The 19,031-nt window shown below is 44.3% G+C and overlaps 1 protein-coding gene across 5 annotated transcripts in view; it reads right to left on the bottom strand.

The window, feature by feature from the left end:
- The window catches only part of prox1a (prospero homeobox 1a), a 33,039-nt gene extending 14,838 nt beyond the window's left edge, over nucleotides 1-18,201 (bottom strand). The window contains exons 1-3 of one of the 5 annotated variants that reach the window (XM_071479225.1): nucleotides 17,974-18,201; nucleotides 7,871-9,946; nucleotides 3,830-3,937 (exon numbers count right to left, since the gene is read on the bottom strand). In XM_071479225.1, coding sequence (XP_071335326.1) covers nucleotides 3,830-3,937; nucleotides 7,871-9,880 — 2,118 coding nt within the window. In that variant the 5' untranslated portion in view covers nucleotides 9,881-9,946; nucleotides 17,974-18,201. Of the gene's footprint in view, nucleotides 1-3,829; nucleotides 3,938-7,870; nucleotides 9,947-12,383; nucleotides 12,494-12,529; nucleotides 12,745-12,862; nucleotides 13,516-17,973 lie in introns of those variants that run through there. The other 4 variants (XM_071479223.1, XM_071479227.1, XM_071479224.1 and 1 more) reach the window with 4 other exon arrangements.
- Nucleotides 18,202-19,031: the final 830 nt, after the last annotated feature.

Here is a 19,031-nt window from a genome sequence, read left to right as displayed (position 1 = left end):
TGGACCAAGGTGGGACGGGGCTAAAGGAGAGGGCTGTGCCTTTCTGGAATGATGACATAATGGCGGAGTGGAAAAGAATAAGTCCGCTTGACATTGTTTGGCAGGGGTTTGGGAGGGTGTGTGCAGGGGGGGGGGGGGGTAGCATGGGGTGGCTGTCCTAAAGTGCAGGGTGAGCATAAATGGGGAAATGAGGGAGGGAGGGAGGGAGGGAGGAGAGGAGGACGGGTGCAGGTCAGCGCTGTCGGACAATGGCGTTTTGCTTGTGGGGGGGGCAGAGGGTCGGAACGTGAGCAGTCAGCAAGCTGGGGTCGTGACATCGGAGTGTCAAACAAACAAACTACTGACACTTACAAATACATCGGCTGCACCGGGCTATTCTTAAACACACACAATGTAGCAGACAGTCGGAGGGTGACAGAGCACAAACACACTGTTACACTCAAGCTGTCAGCGTGGTATAAACCATTCCTTGTACGTTAGATCAGGACAAGTCTTATTGGGGAGACATACGTGTATTGGTGTCGATCTATGCAAGCATGTGTGCGTACATGCATCTGAGCGCATGTGAGACTCAGCGCTACATACTGAGATTAAAGTCAGTGAAAGAGTTACCATCGCTCATGCAGGGGACCTTTAGTGTCACTGCAGCCGAGTGATGGATAGATTTGTCACTTTGGACAAGGATTACTTTATTATACCGACAGCTCAGGAGAAGATGTATTAGGACCTGTGCAACTGTGGCTCAATCACAGCGCAGAGCGCACAAAGCATACAATATATACAATACGCGCAGGTAAATACACTAAATTACATTATGTCCCCATCTACTGCACTCAACACAGTCAGGGACTCAATTTTGGCAAGTCACCCTACAGCTTCCAGCAGTCTTGGTTCATTAAGTTGCTGGTGGGGGGACAGAGACCCCCTGATAGCAGCTAAGGACGAGTGTGTTCAGTGTAAAAGGAGGGAATCGGTTCAAAGAAGCACATCACTACAACTCCTTAATCAGAGCTGGCAGGGGTCAGCCAGCACAGACATGAAATGCAGTGAGAGTGTGTGTGTGTGTGTGTGTGTGTGCGTGCGCCTGGCTGAGAGGCAGATGAGAGAGAGACAGCGAGAGCGTGTTTCTCACACTCACACTCAAGAGCCTGTGAAAGGTCAGCGCTTAGTGCTAACAGCACAAGATAGAAAGTGGCGCGCGCACACACACACACACACACACACACACACACACACACACACATATGTCCTGCTCATGCAAAGGCACATACTTAAGTCCAGAATTGGAAAACACTCAAGTATCCTTGGTCTAAACTATATTAGTCGCCTGCCTAAAACATTCAGGCGCTGTGACTATCAGTGCCAAACTTCCACAAACATATCAGATAACGTAATAATATGTAGAGTAAAACTGATTTTACAGTTTTGTATTTTGGTTTGTTTAGGACAAAAAAATGTTTAGCCGAGAAGCATTTGAATGAAAAGCCAAAGTGTGTCTCTGGCCAACACTTTCTGTGACACAGTGGTCAACAATGAAGCAGAAAGCACACAGATGACCTCAGAATGCTAAGCTACATCCAGAACAACTGGAGAGTAGAGCAGAAAGACAGAGAAGCCTGTACGGGCCTCCCTCTCTCTCTCTCTCTCTCTCTCTCTTTCTCCCTCTCTCTCTCGTAAGCCCCTTCACAGTCATCAGGGCTTTCCAACGTTTCCTGTTTTCGCAGGGGTGAATTGTGGGAGATAATCTCCGGCTGCCTATTGGCTGACTGCACACAAAAAGCGGCCCTGGAAAGCGGGCTTTTGTTACTGCGGCGACTCAAAATCCAGCCGCTGGCTTTTCTTTCTCCCGGTACCGCCGAGGCACACATACCATGCCACACCATCAGCAAAAAAAAAAAAAAAAAAAAAAAAAAAAAGAAAAGAGAAGAGAAGGAATGACATATAGAAAAGGGAAAACCCTCCTGACCCCCACTACTCCACAGCACATGACTGGCCCATATACTGAGGCTTGTTGCTAAAAGAGCCACAGAGAGATGAATGCAGGACGTGTGTGTGTGTCTGTCATAGGCCGTTTACTTAAAAATGAAAGAAATCTATCTACAACACATCAAGGTGCAAACATCCTATAACTGATATACAGTATATCTACACGCAGCGTCTCATTACAAAGGCAATAACTTCAGCTGACTTTATTAAATAACTGAATATATTTATTTAATCTGTTCATTAATGCGTTATAATTACTCGCCCTTCATCATAAAAGTATCTGCAATAATAATGAGACGTCTTAAAGCTGGTGGGATGATACTATAGGCTGCCATCAGCAGCACCAACAATGGTATTATGACACTTCTGTCAAAACATTTCAAAAACACCAAAAGTCAAAAAAAAGTCACAATCGTCTTGAAAGGAGCTTAATCAAGGGGAAAAACAGTTAGAGCGCCCCCCAGTTGTTAGGGCAACCCATTTCCCACGTTCATTAGGTTCTCAACAGTCAAGACCTGATTAGTCGAGACCTGATTAGCCTTCAAGACTTTTGTCTAAGGTAAGCCACTCACTAAGAGGCTGCGCAGGCTGAATCTAATTAGATAGTCAGTCTCATTCCCATACATGTCTACTAACTTACAGCTTGAGTCCATTGTTCTCTACTGAAAACAAAAACAAACCAATGTGTCTCATAATCCCCTTAACTAGCTTGACCTTGTTTAAGTATCTGATGAAGCCATTCATGAGGAGGCCACCTCCTTGGTAATGGTTAGTCAGTGTCATAAAGTGGGTTAGGCCTTAAATAGTGATTTCTGCTGCAATTTTTAACAACAGAAAATGTCAAATCAGTGGGCTACTGTAATATTGGGGGATTTTGTAATGAATCACCATTTACAGGTGCTTTCCGGCTTGGCCCACACTTGGCCCCATTTTCAACCAAACCAATGAAAAATCTCAGAAAGACATGTGAGCTGCCCGTCATGGTTGGTGGTGATGGCATCCAAGAGGGGGCAGCTGGGAGAAAAGGGAACCTTTATCTTCTGATTTGAATAAGATGGCCTGGATCTGTCACAGTGTTTACCCCTCCGTATGGTCCGAGAGGGGCACACACACAAAACAACAACAACACGAACAACCACGGTCGAGCACACTACAACAGCCATTGTGTTCTTGTTCTTGTTTTTTTTGTGCAGCTTACATATTGTGCTTTGTTTTCCAAATTTCCTTCATTAAACTCCCAGTGGAGCAAACGCTCATCCTTGCCATGTTCCCTAAACCGACTCTTTCTCCTCTCCCTCCCTCTATCAAACCATCCTCCCTACACCTGCTCAGATAACCACTCCTCCGTCTCTAGGCTCCATCCTCCTCTCTGCCCTCTCCACCCCTCCATTACTCATCCCGCTCTTTATCTTTAGAATACTCATAGGCTCTCTAGCTCCCTCATGTAAACCCATTCAACTTCCTCTTCTTTCATCTTTTGCATAAAACCATAACTTAGTGGGGGAAAGGGCCTCATTTTGAGACAGACAAGCAGACACTGTTCATGGTAACTGAAGTTGGCAAATCACAATAAATCAAACTTCCTCTTCTAAAGCAGGTGCTTTGACAAATGTACGAGGAATTAATACGTCAAAAGACAGAAAAGAGAAAACAGAGGTGAAGTAGTGCTATCTGTCGTTACACTTGTTAAACACAGCGCAAGAGTCACAGTTTAAAGAAAATAAATGTAACACAAAGGAGTTTGAAAATAGCAAACCAGACAGAGTAATTTCTACCTAAATTAAAAAGGAGAACTTTAGAGATTGCAAAGTTTGCAAAGTAAAAGAAACATGTTTGGACTCACCTTGACATCAGAGAAGAACATCTTGAGCATATTAGAGCTCGGGTAGCGGGTGTAGAAAAACATGAGCTTGGCCTTCTTCAGATGATTGGGGGAGAGACCCTCCTGGATCTGCAAACAGCTGCTATTAAGGACATTAACAATTGTTTGGAGGGAAAACAAGCAAATGTGGCTTCTGATATTATCAGAAATACAATATGTACTTGCTAATAATTGGCAGTAAGTTTGGCAAGAAATGATCATTTGGATGAGGGTTAAACCAAATTTCCTTTCAGGCATGGATGCAGGGTTGCTGGGAGAGAGGAGGGGGAGGGGGGAGGGGGGTGGAGGGTGGGGGGAGGCTGAAGACAGTGTGCGAAAGCAAAACCATTTGCTTGCAATTAGCATCATCCGTATCAGGTGTGGGAGCGTCACGGTAAATAAAACGCTGGCCAGCACTACAGCCGATGCTTTTACATAAGGAGACTCATTTCACAGTCAAAGTAAGCAAACGCCTTTGCCTACACCCTGCGCTAACCTCCACCCAAAAAAAGGAAGAAGAAAAAAGGCGACATTTGCATATCACAGACAAAGACAGCAGTTAACGCCAGTGACGGGCAAGAAGGCCTAATGGCTTGGCGACAACACATGCCAAGCCTGAATATGACTGTCTGATGTTGGCTTCATATCAGTGACAAAACAAGGTCTAGGAGATAGTCCCAAACACTGGCCCAAGCAACATGAAAAACCTTCTCACACTCGCATAGGCCATATTCAAATACATGTCAGAGGCCTTGTCCTCCTAATGGATCGCCTGGATTGAACAGCAGAGAGGATGGAGATGGGCTGGTGGGGGCACCTTGAGGGATAGCATGGTTCCAACCTTCAATTACATCCCCCTCCTCCTCCCTCTGCTCCACCCCTGCCCCCCAGCCTCTCTGCCGCTGCCAAACCCTTGGAGGAGCAAAAGAAGGAGGAGGAGAAGGAGAAGAGGGGCTCTGAGGCTTTGGACTCAGCCAGTGATGGGGGGACTGAAACACATCTGCGCCACCGAACGGCCCAAGCCATTTCCATGGTGAATTAACGGCCGTATAATGCATCTGATAATATCAATCTGGAGGATAAGACATTGAAAAGGGAACAGGGATGGGGGTGGGCTGCATGTGAAAACCTCAGGCTGTTTCAACATGGGTTTTCATCAAGCACAAGCAAGACAGGGCTTTAAATTACACAGAAGACACTAGCCCAAGTTTTCATGAAGATTATTCACACTTGAGAGGACAAAATACATTGCGTGACATTATTTATGATCTACAGGGGTGGCTGTGATCGTTAAAATCAGTCAAGTGTCCAGATGTAGCTGTAACTATAGAGTGGGAAGAAGGCATCAGCTGCTAGATTGGATTGCCCTTGGCCTCAGGGTTACACAGCAAAGCCAGCAAATGCTGAACCACGCTGGGTTGGCTCCTTAAAGACCCTGTCTACTTTGTCTGATTCAGTGAGAGAGAGGGAGAGGGAGAGAGTTAGTTGTATACGCAGCGAGGGTCTTGTGGGGGAAACCCTGGCAGACTGGTGTTACTCTGTCAGGCCTGGCCAAAAGAGCAGCACTTCACTCTCCACACCACACCATCTGCTCCAAGTGGAGGGGATACAATGGATCCTCAGACAGAGAGAAGGAGAGACAGAGGAAAAAGAAAGCTCTTTTCAGTAGGGCAAGGTGGGATTTGTTTGCTGTGAAAGCTGTGCACTTACACTTAGACTAATTTGTTTTTCCTTTTTCAATTAGGATTAACATCGCTTTTCTCTTATCATTTAAATTAAAAATTATTTTAAATCAAAGACACAGAGGTTTTACCTCTCCAGCCATAAACGCAATATCACCTCCCTTCAGATGACAATTAAGGAGCTTCATATCTCCTGATGAGGCATTTTCATCTCCAATTCACTCACAGCTTGCAAATGTAATTGTGATTGGACTTAGGGGTGGCGTGCAAGGCTATTATTTTGTCATGATGGTGCACTCATACCAGCTGGCCCACTGTTTGCCTGCCACATCTGACAAGACATCATCATTCTCGCAACACTTCCCCAAAGCCCAAAGTCATGAGAGGAAAATAGCTGCTCCACTCCCTAATTCCAGGTGTAAGGACAAGAAAATTTGGAGTCAGACTGAGAACAAATGAGGAAATTGATAGCAGCCATCTGCTCCGTAACGCTGCCGAGAGCTGGTGAACTTGAACACACCTCGCAAAATGTCTGACAAGCTGTTTTTGACTTCAGAGGTTTAAAAAAAACAAAACAAAAAAAACCCCCAAAAACGACAGAAATATCAAAAATTCTACATCAATAGAAACAGCTATGAACAGAGAGAGAACAAATACAAAAAACTGATTCATAAATGTCACACTAATTATAACAGCAATTGTACAAAACAATGTCTTGCAAATGCCAAACTTTGTTCCTAAACCTGTGGAATAAACTCTGGGAATCAAAAATAGATAAAAAAAAAAAAAGAAAAACAACACATGTGGACATGTTGTTCTCCCTTTTCTTTCCATTTAGGGGTGTACATCTGTTAATGCCCTGAATTTATAAATGTTACAATAAAAGCCACAGCATCTGGCATATGTGGTTATTGTTTGATTGTTTTCTACTTTCTCTCAGTCTCTGTATGTCTCTCTCTCCCTTTTCTCTTTTCATCCCTCCATCGGGAGCCCACAGAAGCAAAGGATTATGGATCTCTGGAAAGCGTTCACCCTTGGGTCAGAAGACAAGACAAGGCGAGGTAATGAAAGATAAACAGCTCGCTGCAAACACCTGTTAACGTCCGCTTCAAAGAAAAGACAGGGAGGAGGGGGGTTTGCAGGGAGGGAAAACAAAAAAAGAAGTATTTGGCTGCCAAGCAACAGCCGAAGGGCCCCCCGGGCTGTTGACAGATCTTTATGAAATGAAAAAAAGAGAAAAGAAACGACAATGATTGTGGGCTTTTTACAACAGCGATGGATGATAAGAGGAACACAAGAGAAAACACAAGCAATCATAAATATACATCTTTACTGAGTCCTCAGGCGAACCTTTTGTGACACGCACACACAAAAAGACACACACACATGAAAAAGCCGAGGCACTCAGGTGCACACAATAGCGAAAACAAGGGATCCAAAGTGTTAAATATACATGTTCTCTTAACTAATAAGTCCACATCAGGTAAAAAGCTCTAGGATTATTTTCTTAAGCATGTAATGAATGTTAATGACTTGAAGACAAGGTTTTCTAAGGACACCTGATGTGACACGAATCAAACTTTCATAAGGGTTAAGGGGTGTTGAATACGTAGGAACTAAAGAGGTATGGGGAAAACAGAGAAGGGACTGAATGTATCTGTTTAAGCTATTAGTCCGGAGCCCCCGGGGGATTCAATTGAGCCTCCCATAGGGGATAGGCTCTTTATCCGCAGGGCATGATTGGGGCACACTGGGGTTAAACTATAAGGGAGGCTATATAACACCATTGTGTGCCAAGTTTCAGGATGCTATCTGCCTCCTTGGCCTTTCAAGCCATTTTTTTAATAAAAGGAATTGGGGCAGTAAATGTCGTGGGGACCTAATCTTCCTGAGTAAGTGATATGTGACAAGAGAGCTTTTAAAGCACTCAGGGTTGAAGATGGAAGAAAAGGTGGTATGGTGCTGTGAGAAGGAAGAGGTATGAGTATAAAAATAAATACAACAATGCAGTAAATGGAGAAGAGAACAGCAGTGGGAGGAAAAGTGATTCATCAACAATTTCTCACTTTCTTAGGCTAGTTTCAAACAGGCTCAAAAAGATTTGATTTTTAACTCTATGTAGTTCAGATGCAATGTTTCGCACCGGTCTCTGCAGGGAACTACCACCTGAAATCAGATTTTTTTGTGGCTTACACAGGCATGAGCTGGTTTGAACTGGACCGCGTAGGGTTAAAACATCTGTCATACACACATTCACTTATTATTGCCTGTCAACCCCCTCAGAACACACATTTTCTCACACATGCGCACCACATTGCATTCCGATTATTTTAAAGGATACATTGCTGCCTGAGTAAGGTGAGATGTCAGCCATGTCCTGGAGATCACTGCACTCGGACTTGATGAGGGACAGGGAGAGGCCCTCGGCTGTGCTGCCAGGGTGCGCTGGTGAACAAGAGCGGTGGTGGTGCCCCAGGTGGTGACCTGATGCCATCTTGGTCCTCAGGCTGGTGGTCTCCCGGGACAGGTCCATGGAGTCTGGAGAGGAACGGTCCTTGCCTGTGTAGCTACCTGTGGGTGCACCGAGGGGACTCTGGAAAGGGTAGCCCATGAGCGGCAGCGGGAAAGGGTGTCTAAAGGATGGGGGGCTGAAGCCCATGGAGGCAGAGAGCGAGGAAGGATGGAGGGCGGGGTGGTGGTGACCGCCATGGGCTCCCACAGCTGAGGACTGATGGTGGTGCTCACTGGGTGTCTTCCTCACAACTAGGGGCAGGGCCTCTGTTTGGTCATTGGTGGCGCCTGGCATCCCGGGCATGCTTGCAAAGGAGTCTAGTGGATTGGGAATGATAACATCACCGAAGCACTGCAGCCTCTGGTTGGCAGTGTGGAAATTAGGGTTATCTCCATTGACAGCAGTAGGAAATCTTTCAGGAGGTATGGAAAGCGGGGGGAAGGCCTGCTGAGGTGTAGGGCGTGGAGGTTTGGCAAACACCTTAACGACTGTGTCCACTACCTGGGTCATGGCTGAATTGAGTTCCTGCTTCAGTGTTTCTGCCAGCTGTTTACCTTCAGCATGCATGGACGAGCCTGTACCTCCCTGTCCTTTGCTCCGGCTGAGCCCCTCTCTTCTTGGCTTCTCTCCGTCAGCCAGCAGGGCCTGCTCCTGAAGCAATGCCCTCGCCCTATCCAGGAAATGACCCGGGTCCAGGTCAGACATCTCATTGTCAGAGCGCAAGTCATCTCCACCTCGGTCATCGCCACCAGTGTCAGACCTGGCTGGGCTGTCTTCAGACATGTTTCCTATGTCATTGTGGAGATCATTGTGGAGGTCATTGTGTTCTGAGTCGTCGGTTGAGTCATAGATCTGAAAGAACTTCTCCTGCAGCTGGCGGAGTTGTTTCTGCATGTCCTCCAGCTGCAGCTTCAGTTGCCGTCGCTCCTCCTGCTTCTGTTCTTTCCTCTGGCACACCAGCTGGGTGAAGCTCTGCTGTTGCTGCTGAGGCAGACGCTGCTTACGCTTGTTCTCTCGGCTGCTACTACTACTGCTGCACACCTCACCTCCCCGTGGGCTGCTGGGGGCCTGCTGTTGAGATTGAGGAGGTGGGCAGTCTAGCTCCATGTCCCGCTCTCCATCCATCTCATGGTCACGTTCATGACGGGAAGCAGCAGGTACCACCACGCTGGGTGAGTGGCTCATACCACGTATAATGTTCTCCACACGGGCTCGTTTGGCACGCAGGTGTTCATCATTGAGACGTTCGATGTCAAAGGTGGCCAGGCCAGGAGGACGGCCAAATGGTGACAAGCACTCTTGAGGCGTGCTGTCCTGGGAAGAGTTACTGCAGGCATCCTCCTGGGGAGCATCTGAGCTTGCATTGGAGAGCCCTGATCCTGGGAAGCCTGATTCCCCTCTGTCACCCCTGTCTCCTCTTTCTCCCCTCTCGGGTCCTCCTCCATTTTTAGCCATGTTATTCTTGAGAAGCTGCGAGATAATGGTGGTGCCAGGAAAGGGCATCATGGTGTCCTCGTATGAGTTGGCCCTCTTCAGAAGCTTTCGGAGTACATTGGACTTGGACTCGCTGTCACTGGCTGTAACAACGCCAGGCCCGCCATGTGGCTGCACAACAGAGCACTCCATGGAGTCGGTGTCTGATCCGTGGTGAGAGTGGGAGCTCAGAGAGTTCATGGCACTGAAAATGGCTGCTTTGGCCCGGGCAATGTTATCAGTGGTTGCTGTTGTGGCTGCTGCTGTAGAGGAGGCTGTGCTTCCTACGGTCCTCTTAACACCAATGTCCACACGTCTTCGTTTGGTCTGTCTGTTCAGGAGGGAGTCGCTGTCATGGTCCGGCATCACGGGCTGCTGCTATTGGGCCATATCCCACAAACCCAGTCCTTTTGGATCAAAATCTCTGAGTACCTGTGGGCAAAAATTCACAGATGCGTGACTCACAAAGTGAAAAAATATTTTCAGAAACAAAGTCACTCACTCATTCACTCAGGCAGTGTCCTCAACCGATTAAATTTCAAAACTAAATCTACATTAAAAATTGTAAGTTTGTGATAGACTGAAACAATCAAAACCTACCTCTAGAGAACTGCATTAACCGACATTATGAATACAAACTCAAGTCAGCAGGCAATCACTGTTATGTTTCTACAAGGACAGGGACATCCATGATTACATTTAGGCGGTAAGGGCCTATGACAGAGGGGTGAAGGGAACAGGCGAGATGGGGTCAGAATTAGGCCTGGGCTTGACATTCCAGGGCAAAGTCCTACATTTTATCCTGTCCCCTGTTACACGCCATGCGACACTGAACCAGTTCCCACGGAACACAAAGCTGCATAAAATTATGATAATTACTTAAGTACTTGTCCTCATTTCCATGTTTGTGTGGTGTGAGCCAACATAGGAGCTATTAACTAACAAAATAAAAAAAAATTAAAAATAGGGTAAAGATTGTCTAAAAAAATATTGTATACAAGGGGAGGAAATGCACATCGCACATGCCGCTATATACCCTTTACAAAATACTATTCAGTAAGCGAGCTATCATTTGTTCAGTTCAACAAAATGTTCTAATTTTAAACCATGTTTGCACATTTTGTAATTTTAAAATGCAAGTTGTGTGTTCACATTAATCAATATGGCCATCATATCTTAAGCAATGGGGAGAGTGACACAAAAAAAGAAAGACAAAATAGGCCTATTGATTTTGGTGCCAGCGTGAGCTCACTTCTGTGTTTTTTGTTTGTCTTTTCATCTGGCAAGGGCAGTTAATTCTGCTCAAATGAATAGGTCACAAGGGTCAACTCTGGCAAGGAGCAACTTAAAGCGCTCTTACAAAAACCCTAATGCCTCTCTGAAAGCAAAACGTTTTGTCAGTACAGGCCTGCATCAATAATGCTACGTAAGCAGCGTTGGCAGTGTCTGAGACATATCAGACGCATCCAGTTTCAAATGTAATGATATTATCAGAAACTATTTAATCTATATGCCTCTCTTAAACAAATTCAAATATTTCTGACACTAGTAAATTTATAAATTTAACAATGTTTTTCTTTTTAGCATAAAAGTGACAAAAGTGGTGCAACAATTTACATTTTTCTTTTTACACTCTTCAGGAAAACACCAGCCCTTGTTAAGAATCAAAGACGTTCAGTCAAAAATAAGAAAATATATATAAGAAAATACAAATACAAGGCAAAACTTTCCTTAAATTTTAAACGTTGCACTTATACTCAAATGTTTCTGATTCAAGTTGACTCTTAGATAGAGCTGCAACGTAGCTATAAAAATTTTGAATCTTAAATGTAAAAATGTCACATGACTAATTCAGATCTAATTCTGATATAATATTCTAAGAGAAGACATTTAGTTTATAGACACAGGTACATTTCAGGGAAAATTCAACTTAACAACATTATCCTTAGATGATTATTTGCTTGTTCTAAACTAAGAGAAATTGTATCATCGTCACATTATCACTACATGTGAGTAATCTTTTTTTCTTTTTCTTTTTTTTAATAATAAAAAGGCATCTTTCTTGTCACTGAGTCTCACCAAACACATACTCTACACACACACAAGCGCTCACACACAACTTTGCTGTTGGTTTTGTTAGAAACTGTGCAGTGTGATGCACCGCACAAGTGACACGGACTGGCAGGTTTGTCACTCTGAAAAAAAACATTTTCTAGGATGACAATATAAAACTGTAAAAGTCCAAATTTGCTGTTGGATGAAATGTTTTTCCTACTTAAGTAACAGCAGGACTCAAAAATAAAACACTTTGATAAATGGCTTTGGCCCAAGTCTTGACAGCCATATCCAGCAGTTCAGACAGGACGTGATACATCTCCAAGAAAAAAAAAAAACCTTGACTTGATTGCCTCAGGATCTTAACAATGAGCTTGAAATAGTCACCAGCACCTGTCTTTTCCGACCGCGCACCTGTCTTCCATTGCCCATGCGCACTCACACTCTCTCTCTCTGTCTCTCTCTCCCCCAAAAGAAAAACCTTTCAACAATTTAAGCAAGTATGAACTCCACATATGATCACCGAGCTACAGATCTCCACTCTTAACTCTTACACTCCATCATTTGAGCCTGTTTGTTTGTAGCCTACATCTGGCTGCCAGTGGACAGACTAAGATATCAACTTCTGTGAGAGGCGCAGTTGCGTGCACAACAATACACCGGCGGCGTTTTATCACAGTGCTCCAGGGAGGACTGCCGCAGAAGACGCTCGCCAAATTCACAAAACATCACAGGATCTGGCGAGCTGTGTCAGGACATAAATAAAAAGATTTAGCCACAGGACAGAGACTACGTAAGGTGATGGCAAACTCACGGTTTCCAACGCTCACACGAGAGAGCACAGAGAAGTAAATGTAAGTTTCTGTCCAATACCAACTCACGTTATGAATCACGTTTGTCGTTGTAAAAAAGAAACACACACACACACACACACACACACACGTTTCCCTATTAACTTACTTCTCAAAGTTGCAAATCAACTTGATCTCCGCTTTGATGGGGAAGGCTGGGCTACCGTCCGCAAATCATCCTCGCAAAAAAAAAAAAAAAAAACCACGGGCTGCTCACGCAACTCTTAGCACACATCAAGACGAAGAGGACGAAACAGAGCAAATAACGCCGCATAGATACGATTAGCTGTGGTTCACCAGAATAACATTTCCCCGTTAATGATGTTTGATTTGTTTGTTGTTTTTCTTTCTTTTTTTTTTTTTTTTTTTTGTCCGCCCACCGTGAGCAGGCGAGGCAGAACGAGAACAAGAGAGGGAGGTATCCGAGGACAAGGTTACTTACCCTTTAGATGAAGAGGGGGACAACCTGAACTCCTACGGCGAAAAAAAAAGGAAAAAAAAAAAACAAAAAGAGAGAGAGAGAGAGAATATACGCAGAGCTCGGCGTGTTGCTGGATGCTGGGATATAACAGTTTCTCAGAGAAGGAAGCGCTGGAGTAAAGTCAGCGGCGCGGGCGAAAGGAACAAAATAGGAAAAAACACAGAAGATGAAAAGAGCTCTTGCGCGTCGGTCTCTCCCTCTATCCTCTGCTGTGACTGAGAGACATAGAGAGAGTGCGAGACACAGAGAGAGAGAGAGAGAGAGAGCGAGAGAGAGACGGTGTGTGTGTGTGTGTGTGCGTCTCCGAGGCGCACTGGATGCTGGAGCACTGGATGCTGGAGCGCTCCTCCGCCACTAAGATTCACTTTAAGACGCGGCTGAAGGAAACAGGAAGACGTGCGCGTCATGAGCGGCGTGATGTAACTGTCGCAACCTACCAATAAGAGGCGTCCGTCCGGTCCGGAGAACAACGCACTGAACTTGACCAGAGAATGGGGACTTGAGCATTGCAACTATAGAGAGAGAGAGAGAGAGAGAGAGAGAGAGAGAGAGAAGGGGGAAAAAAGGAAATACCACTCTTACTAATCTCTTTCTTCTCAAATCACCGACTGCGCCAGTAAGAATCGTTCCGCACTTTGACACCACACCATCACAATCCGCAATAAAAAAAAAAACACATAGCCTAGACTTCAAATTATTATGTTACTTATTCTTGCATTGAAGTCTTAAATTGGAAAGTTTCTAATAAATGATAAAGTGCCAGAGGTTTTAAATGAAGTGTTATTGCCTTTGAAAAGAAGCCAGAATAAGAACAATCGCGACAATGACTGCGAAGAAAATTCATAAAACAAGTAGATTTGGCCACCCGTGAGATTATATCACTGGTGTAGATTTATTCATTATATTTAAGGAATAAAGAAACAGGATTTTAAGATGAATGGAACACCAGATGAATTGTTTAAGACAGGCAGTTTAGCGCCGCTTTAATGCGAGTGTTTCTAGACATCTTCCAGTTTTCCTTGTGGCAGTAAAATGACAAATTAACACTTCATTTTACAAGACAAGCGGCTTTTCCACGCTTGTGTTAATGCACGTTTCGATTATGTTTATGGGAGACCATTAAAATGTATTAACATTCAATCAAGCCCAGTCATTTTTAATGATTACCAACTTTGTAATTTGATCCTTTTATGTCTAAATATTATTATGTTGTTGTTGTTTTTTTTTTTAAACATCCGTATTTATTTTTTTTTTCTGCAAATACAACTGGTTCACATTTAGACCACCGTTTCTCAAGGGAACTAACAGTGGTGGGTCACTTGGGTACTGGAGGTTGAAAGTGGCATGTAGGGATATTTTACGTGCAGAGTTTTCTCATTGGTTGCTGCAAAGTCAGATTTGTGAGCAAGCAAAGCAGCACAGAGGCTCCCAGCTTTGCTTTGGAATTCAGATTATCCAGAGAGCTAAACGTCTCTTTGTGAAATGCTCAGTTTAAGAGCCCAATATCATCATGAAACGTCTGTCACTGGGATCCACAACCTGCTGCCACCAACATATCCCCGTGCGTAAAGACTGCACTGTCATCAGAGGTGATGGAGTAAAACCTGATAGTAAATGGACACAAAAAAAAATATCCACCTTTAACTTTTAAAAACTAAACATTTGAAGGAATGATTAGATTTTTCCTCCCTTTGGAAACTTCTCCACCTGTGTCGCCGGACCCTGCGGACAGTGACATCTGATCCTTTTCACATACAAACCTGTTCGACGCGTCTGATTTCTGAAAGGATGACGGCTGCTCGCCCTCATCCCTCCTGCGTCCATACGAATTACACACTTGTAATTACACTGCAGTTTTTACGCTCTGCAAATATTTTAGCCTTCCACTTTCACAACAGGTGTATACACTAATTGTTTAGTAATATTATTAGGAAATAATTGATTTTTTTTGGTGCCACTGAAATTTATCTTCACGGTGGAGAATTATTTTTTTTCATCGGGTGTGACCGTGTTTCTGGATAATCGAGGTCACATTCATCTATATTTCCACTCAGCCTGCGTTCCTGCAGTAAGAGAAACCGTACAACTGGGAGTAAGGGCATTCAAGGCATTACTTATGAATGCATTTAATAAATCGTTTATTATTATTATTACTAGTATTATTATTATTATTCTCGGCGAAATGAGTTTCGTTTATTCCAGTTTGGTGAATCCAGTTGAGAAAAAGTTTGTCATGCACTGTGGACATCAGATGTGTGTGGTTTTGCTCTTTTTTTCCCCCTCCAGCTTTGCACTTTGGATTCATTTGTTGCTCACAGAATCTTCTTTTTTTTATGCTCTACGCAAACAGGATCCTAAAGCACTTAACGAGAAATCTTATTTTCCATATGCCCCTCTGTCAGGTGCCAAAAAGGAAAAGGCGAGTCTCTTTTCCATGTCGCAAGCAAGTGTTTTTTAGGACGAACGAATTGCAACGAAGTCAGCAAAGTTTAGTGTCTAGAGTGTCTTTTCCAAAGCAGGTGTCCCGGCCCCTTGCTCCCCTCGCTGGCCTGTGGCTGATTTGGCCTCGGCTCCCCTGGGTGCCGTCGGTGCGCACACAGGCTGGAAAAACAGGCCGGGACATTAAAGAAACGCGTGTTTGGAAAAGGAAGACTCGGGTGAGGTGTAGAGGAAACGTGGTGGTTAACACTGGCTGCTCTTATCGCGGCCCATTCCAGGTGGATCAACGCGTGTATTTATTTCAAACTCACCCCCCCCCACCCCCCCCCCACCCCTCTCTTTTGGGTCGAGTGCGACACACCTCGATGCCCAAGACTGATAATGCGCTCTGGCACTGCGCACTGATGGCTGAATTTATTGACATATTTATTAGAGTTGGGCTCAAACGCAGAAGGAGGGAGGCAGTGAAAACAATATTTCTCCCAGAGGTGTAATAAAGGTACGTTTTTATTCTGACCACAAGTAAGCCCGCGGTGATGATGGTATGTGGAGTGAGAGGAGTCACTGGCCTATTTTTCCTCAGAATTAATTTGGATCAAGGGCGGCTCATATGTGTTTCTATCATTATCATTATTATTGTTATAATTATTATAATTATTATTATTGTAGCATTTTTAAGACGGTTGTCTTCTACTGTTTTCCGTCTCATTTAGGTGCAAACTGAAAGCAGAAATCCACAAACACAACCGCGCAGAGTTTTCCTGAATTTAAGTTGCTTGAATTATTATTGAAAGAATTACTATTATCTCTTGAGCAGCAGCGGTTATAAAAAAATGGCCTTAATCAGATAATGACTTGATGAGCTCCTACAACATCTCCATTTCTTTTTGCAGACATGTTTTTTTTAGAGAAATGAGAGAGAGAGGGAGAGAGAGAGGGAAAGAGAGAAAGAGAGAGAGCTATTTGCGAAAACACAAGCAGAGAGAGATGGTAGCGCTAAAAGCTGTTTTGTTCCGGAGAGGTCTCCGGGTCCCTGAATAAAAAGGTTTAGGAGACAGGACAGAGGAGAGGAGAGGAGAGGAGGATGCAGGATTTGCCCGAATGTAATAAGTGAGTAGGCGTCTGACTCTCACATCCTCTAAGTCCTTGTTGGGCCCTGTGTGCAGGACTTGATGTATTCAGCTTTTACCATGACAAAGATGAGGATGCTGCAGGAGAATATGCACTTGTTTCTGTTGTCAAGGCAAAATCCATTTCAAAAAAGGAGTCTGTGTGTGACCTGACCATGATATAAGAAGACGTGTAAAATAACAGCAATTTGCATGGATGTGATTATTAGTGATATTATTTCTGGTTGCCAGAGCCGTGATAGCTGGCACAGTGTTGCCCCCGATGACCCACATCCCTCTGTCTACTCTTTCTAGGCTACAAGTAGTGGTGATTATGGAGGCGATCGTGTGTGTGTCTGTGTGTGTATGAGAGAGAGAGAGAGAGAGAGAGAGAGAAGTTGGTCATCCTCCTCCTCTGTGGCCTGCAAGCCATTCGATGAGACACAACAGTATACTACACAAACACACACTCACACTCAAATTAAAACATGCTGCATTTGCATGGATGGGTATTGGCAATTGTTGCAGAAGCAAATGTATGACGCAATATAAAGACATGGTAACAGTGAAATATGAACCAAGCACTGAGTAACGATGACAATATAATATTGAAAAAATGTGACATGGAAAACAGTTCTGCCTTTATAAACATTCTATACACGGAAACGTATTTCTGTACTGTCATATAGGCCTGTAAGAATTTACATTTACAGGCACACACACTAGACTAGGTCTAGACCATATGTAGCCTACTTTTCCTCACACACACACACACACACATGGTCCTTCACAGGTCTGACTGATAAAATACAGTATTGCAACATCTTTCTAGATATTAACAGACCCTGTTTTAAGCATTTGGATAAAAACCCATTTGCTCTAACATTATGACCCCCCCCCCCCCCCCCTTCATGTTCGACCTATGCAGAGGTAATAGGCAATTAAAACAATGCTGCTCAGTGATGCTGATGGGAATATGGCTCCAGTCAAACTCATTAAAACCACATATTCTCAGCATATTCTAAACCGTGTGTAAAGTCCTCGAAATGACATGTATGTATTTGTAATTCCCGCAGTTCAGCTCAGTAATTTCCGCAAAGTCTGGGTCGCTGCGAAATGTCTCATGAACAACCTTGAAAGTCTACAAATGTTTAAAATCCCTGCCTATGACAGGAGTGAGGCAACAGGGATGAAGGGCGGGCGCGCACACGGGAGCGCGCCCAAGCGAACGAACACACACACACACACACACACACATACACACACACACACACACACTCAGCGCCTTGGAGGTGCTTGGGCGGACGGACATGCTGGGAAATCGCCTGGAACTGTATTAAGCCTGACGTCCTTAAAACAAACAATGGCACCATGAAATAAGGGCTTATGTGCTCAAAGTCAAAGAGCCCCCTCAGCAACTCTCCCTGTTTATCTCTCCCTCTGTCTGACACACACACACACGCACACAGTCCACACAGACACACACACACACACACACACACGCACACATTCACACACACTCACCATTTCTTGGGGGTTACACACTCAGGCTCGCAGCTCCATTGGTAGGGGACCAACTTTGCTCCTATGAACTCTCACCTGTCAACATGGAGCAGAGGACTTTACTTGGTAAACACGAAAGGACTTTTGCTGTTTACTTCTGGCGGTGACTTAGCCTGTTTTATTCTCCGCAAGGCCGCGGACACAGCAGGTCCTCGGTTTACTTTGTGTGCGTTTCAAGGCGAGGTTAAACCCACGCCAAACTACGTTCAATAATATTGCTATTTTAATGCGGCCGCTCTTAGACTGCATATTTTCCAGAACATGACTTGAGTTGTTTTCTGAGAGTGTGTGCCTAACAGATAGGCTACATCCGGCATACATCCAAGTTGGCTTGATTTCATTTCTTTGGCCCACGCTGCTCTCTACTGCCCCACGGTGTAGGGTATTTTGATGGGCGCTTGAAGGAATAAAGGGTTAACAGTTACAAAAAGTTATAATTTATTTAAAACGCGCGTTAGATCGTGCATTAAATGAGTGCCGAATCAAAAAGTGGTTTTCAATGTGTCGTGTAATGTCTAAAGTGTTTTCCTCTCTACATGTATTTTGTGTTCACAAACAAGACCCAATGAATTTGCACATTTTTCAATGAAGTATTGCACGTAATATCATAATATGCGCTTTTCTTTTTCAGATTTTCACAGCCATTATCCTCTACTGCAGCTGCTTCGAGAGAGAGAAAAAAAAAAAAAAAAAAGACACGGGCCGTGGCAGATAAGCGGCGGTCTGTTTTCGCTCCTCTGATCAGCGCTAATTATATTTGTTGGCGTGGAGGTAAGTGGTCCTCCCCGGGGGGCGTATTGTACTCGACTCTCTCCATGTCATAAAATAAAATTACAAGGAAAGGAGAAGATATCCTACAATAACAGAGGCAAGTCGTAAAATCAAAGAGTAGCTAAATTAAATCTGAAGGAAAAAAAAAAACCCTCACGGAAAATACATTAGGGCTATGACGGACGGGGGCAGGGGGCTTCAAATAAAACGCAGGTTAATGACTTTTTAATAGCTTCTACGACTGTATG

This window comes from Trachinotus anak, unplaced genomic scaffold (assembly GCF_046630095.1).
Source record: "Trachinotus anak isolate AG129_WGS33_773 ecotype Australia unplaced genomic scaffold, CSIRO_AGI_Tana_v1 ptg000005l, whole genome shotgun sequence".
NCBI lineage: Eukaryota > Metazoa > Chordata > Actinopteri > Carangiformes > Carangidae > Trachinotus > Trachinotus anak.
Note: the sequence above shows the minus strand (reverse complement) of the source record. Positions and strands in the feature narration are given on the sequence as shown.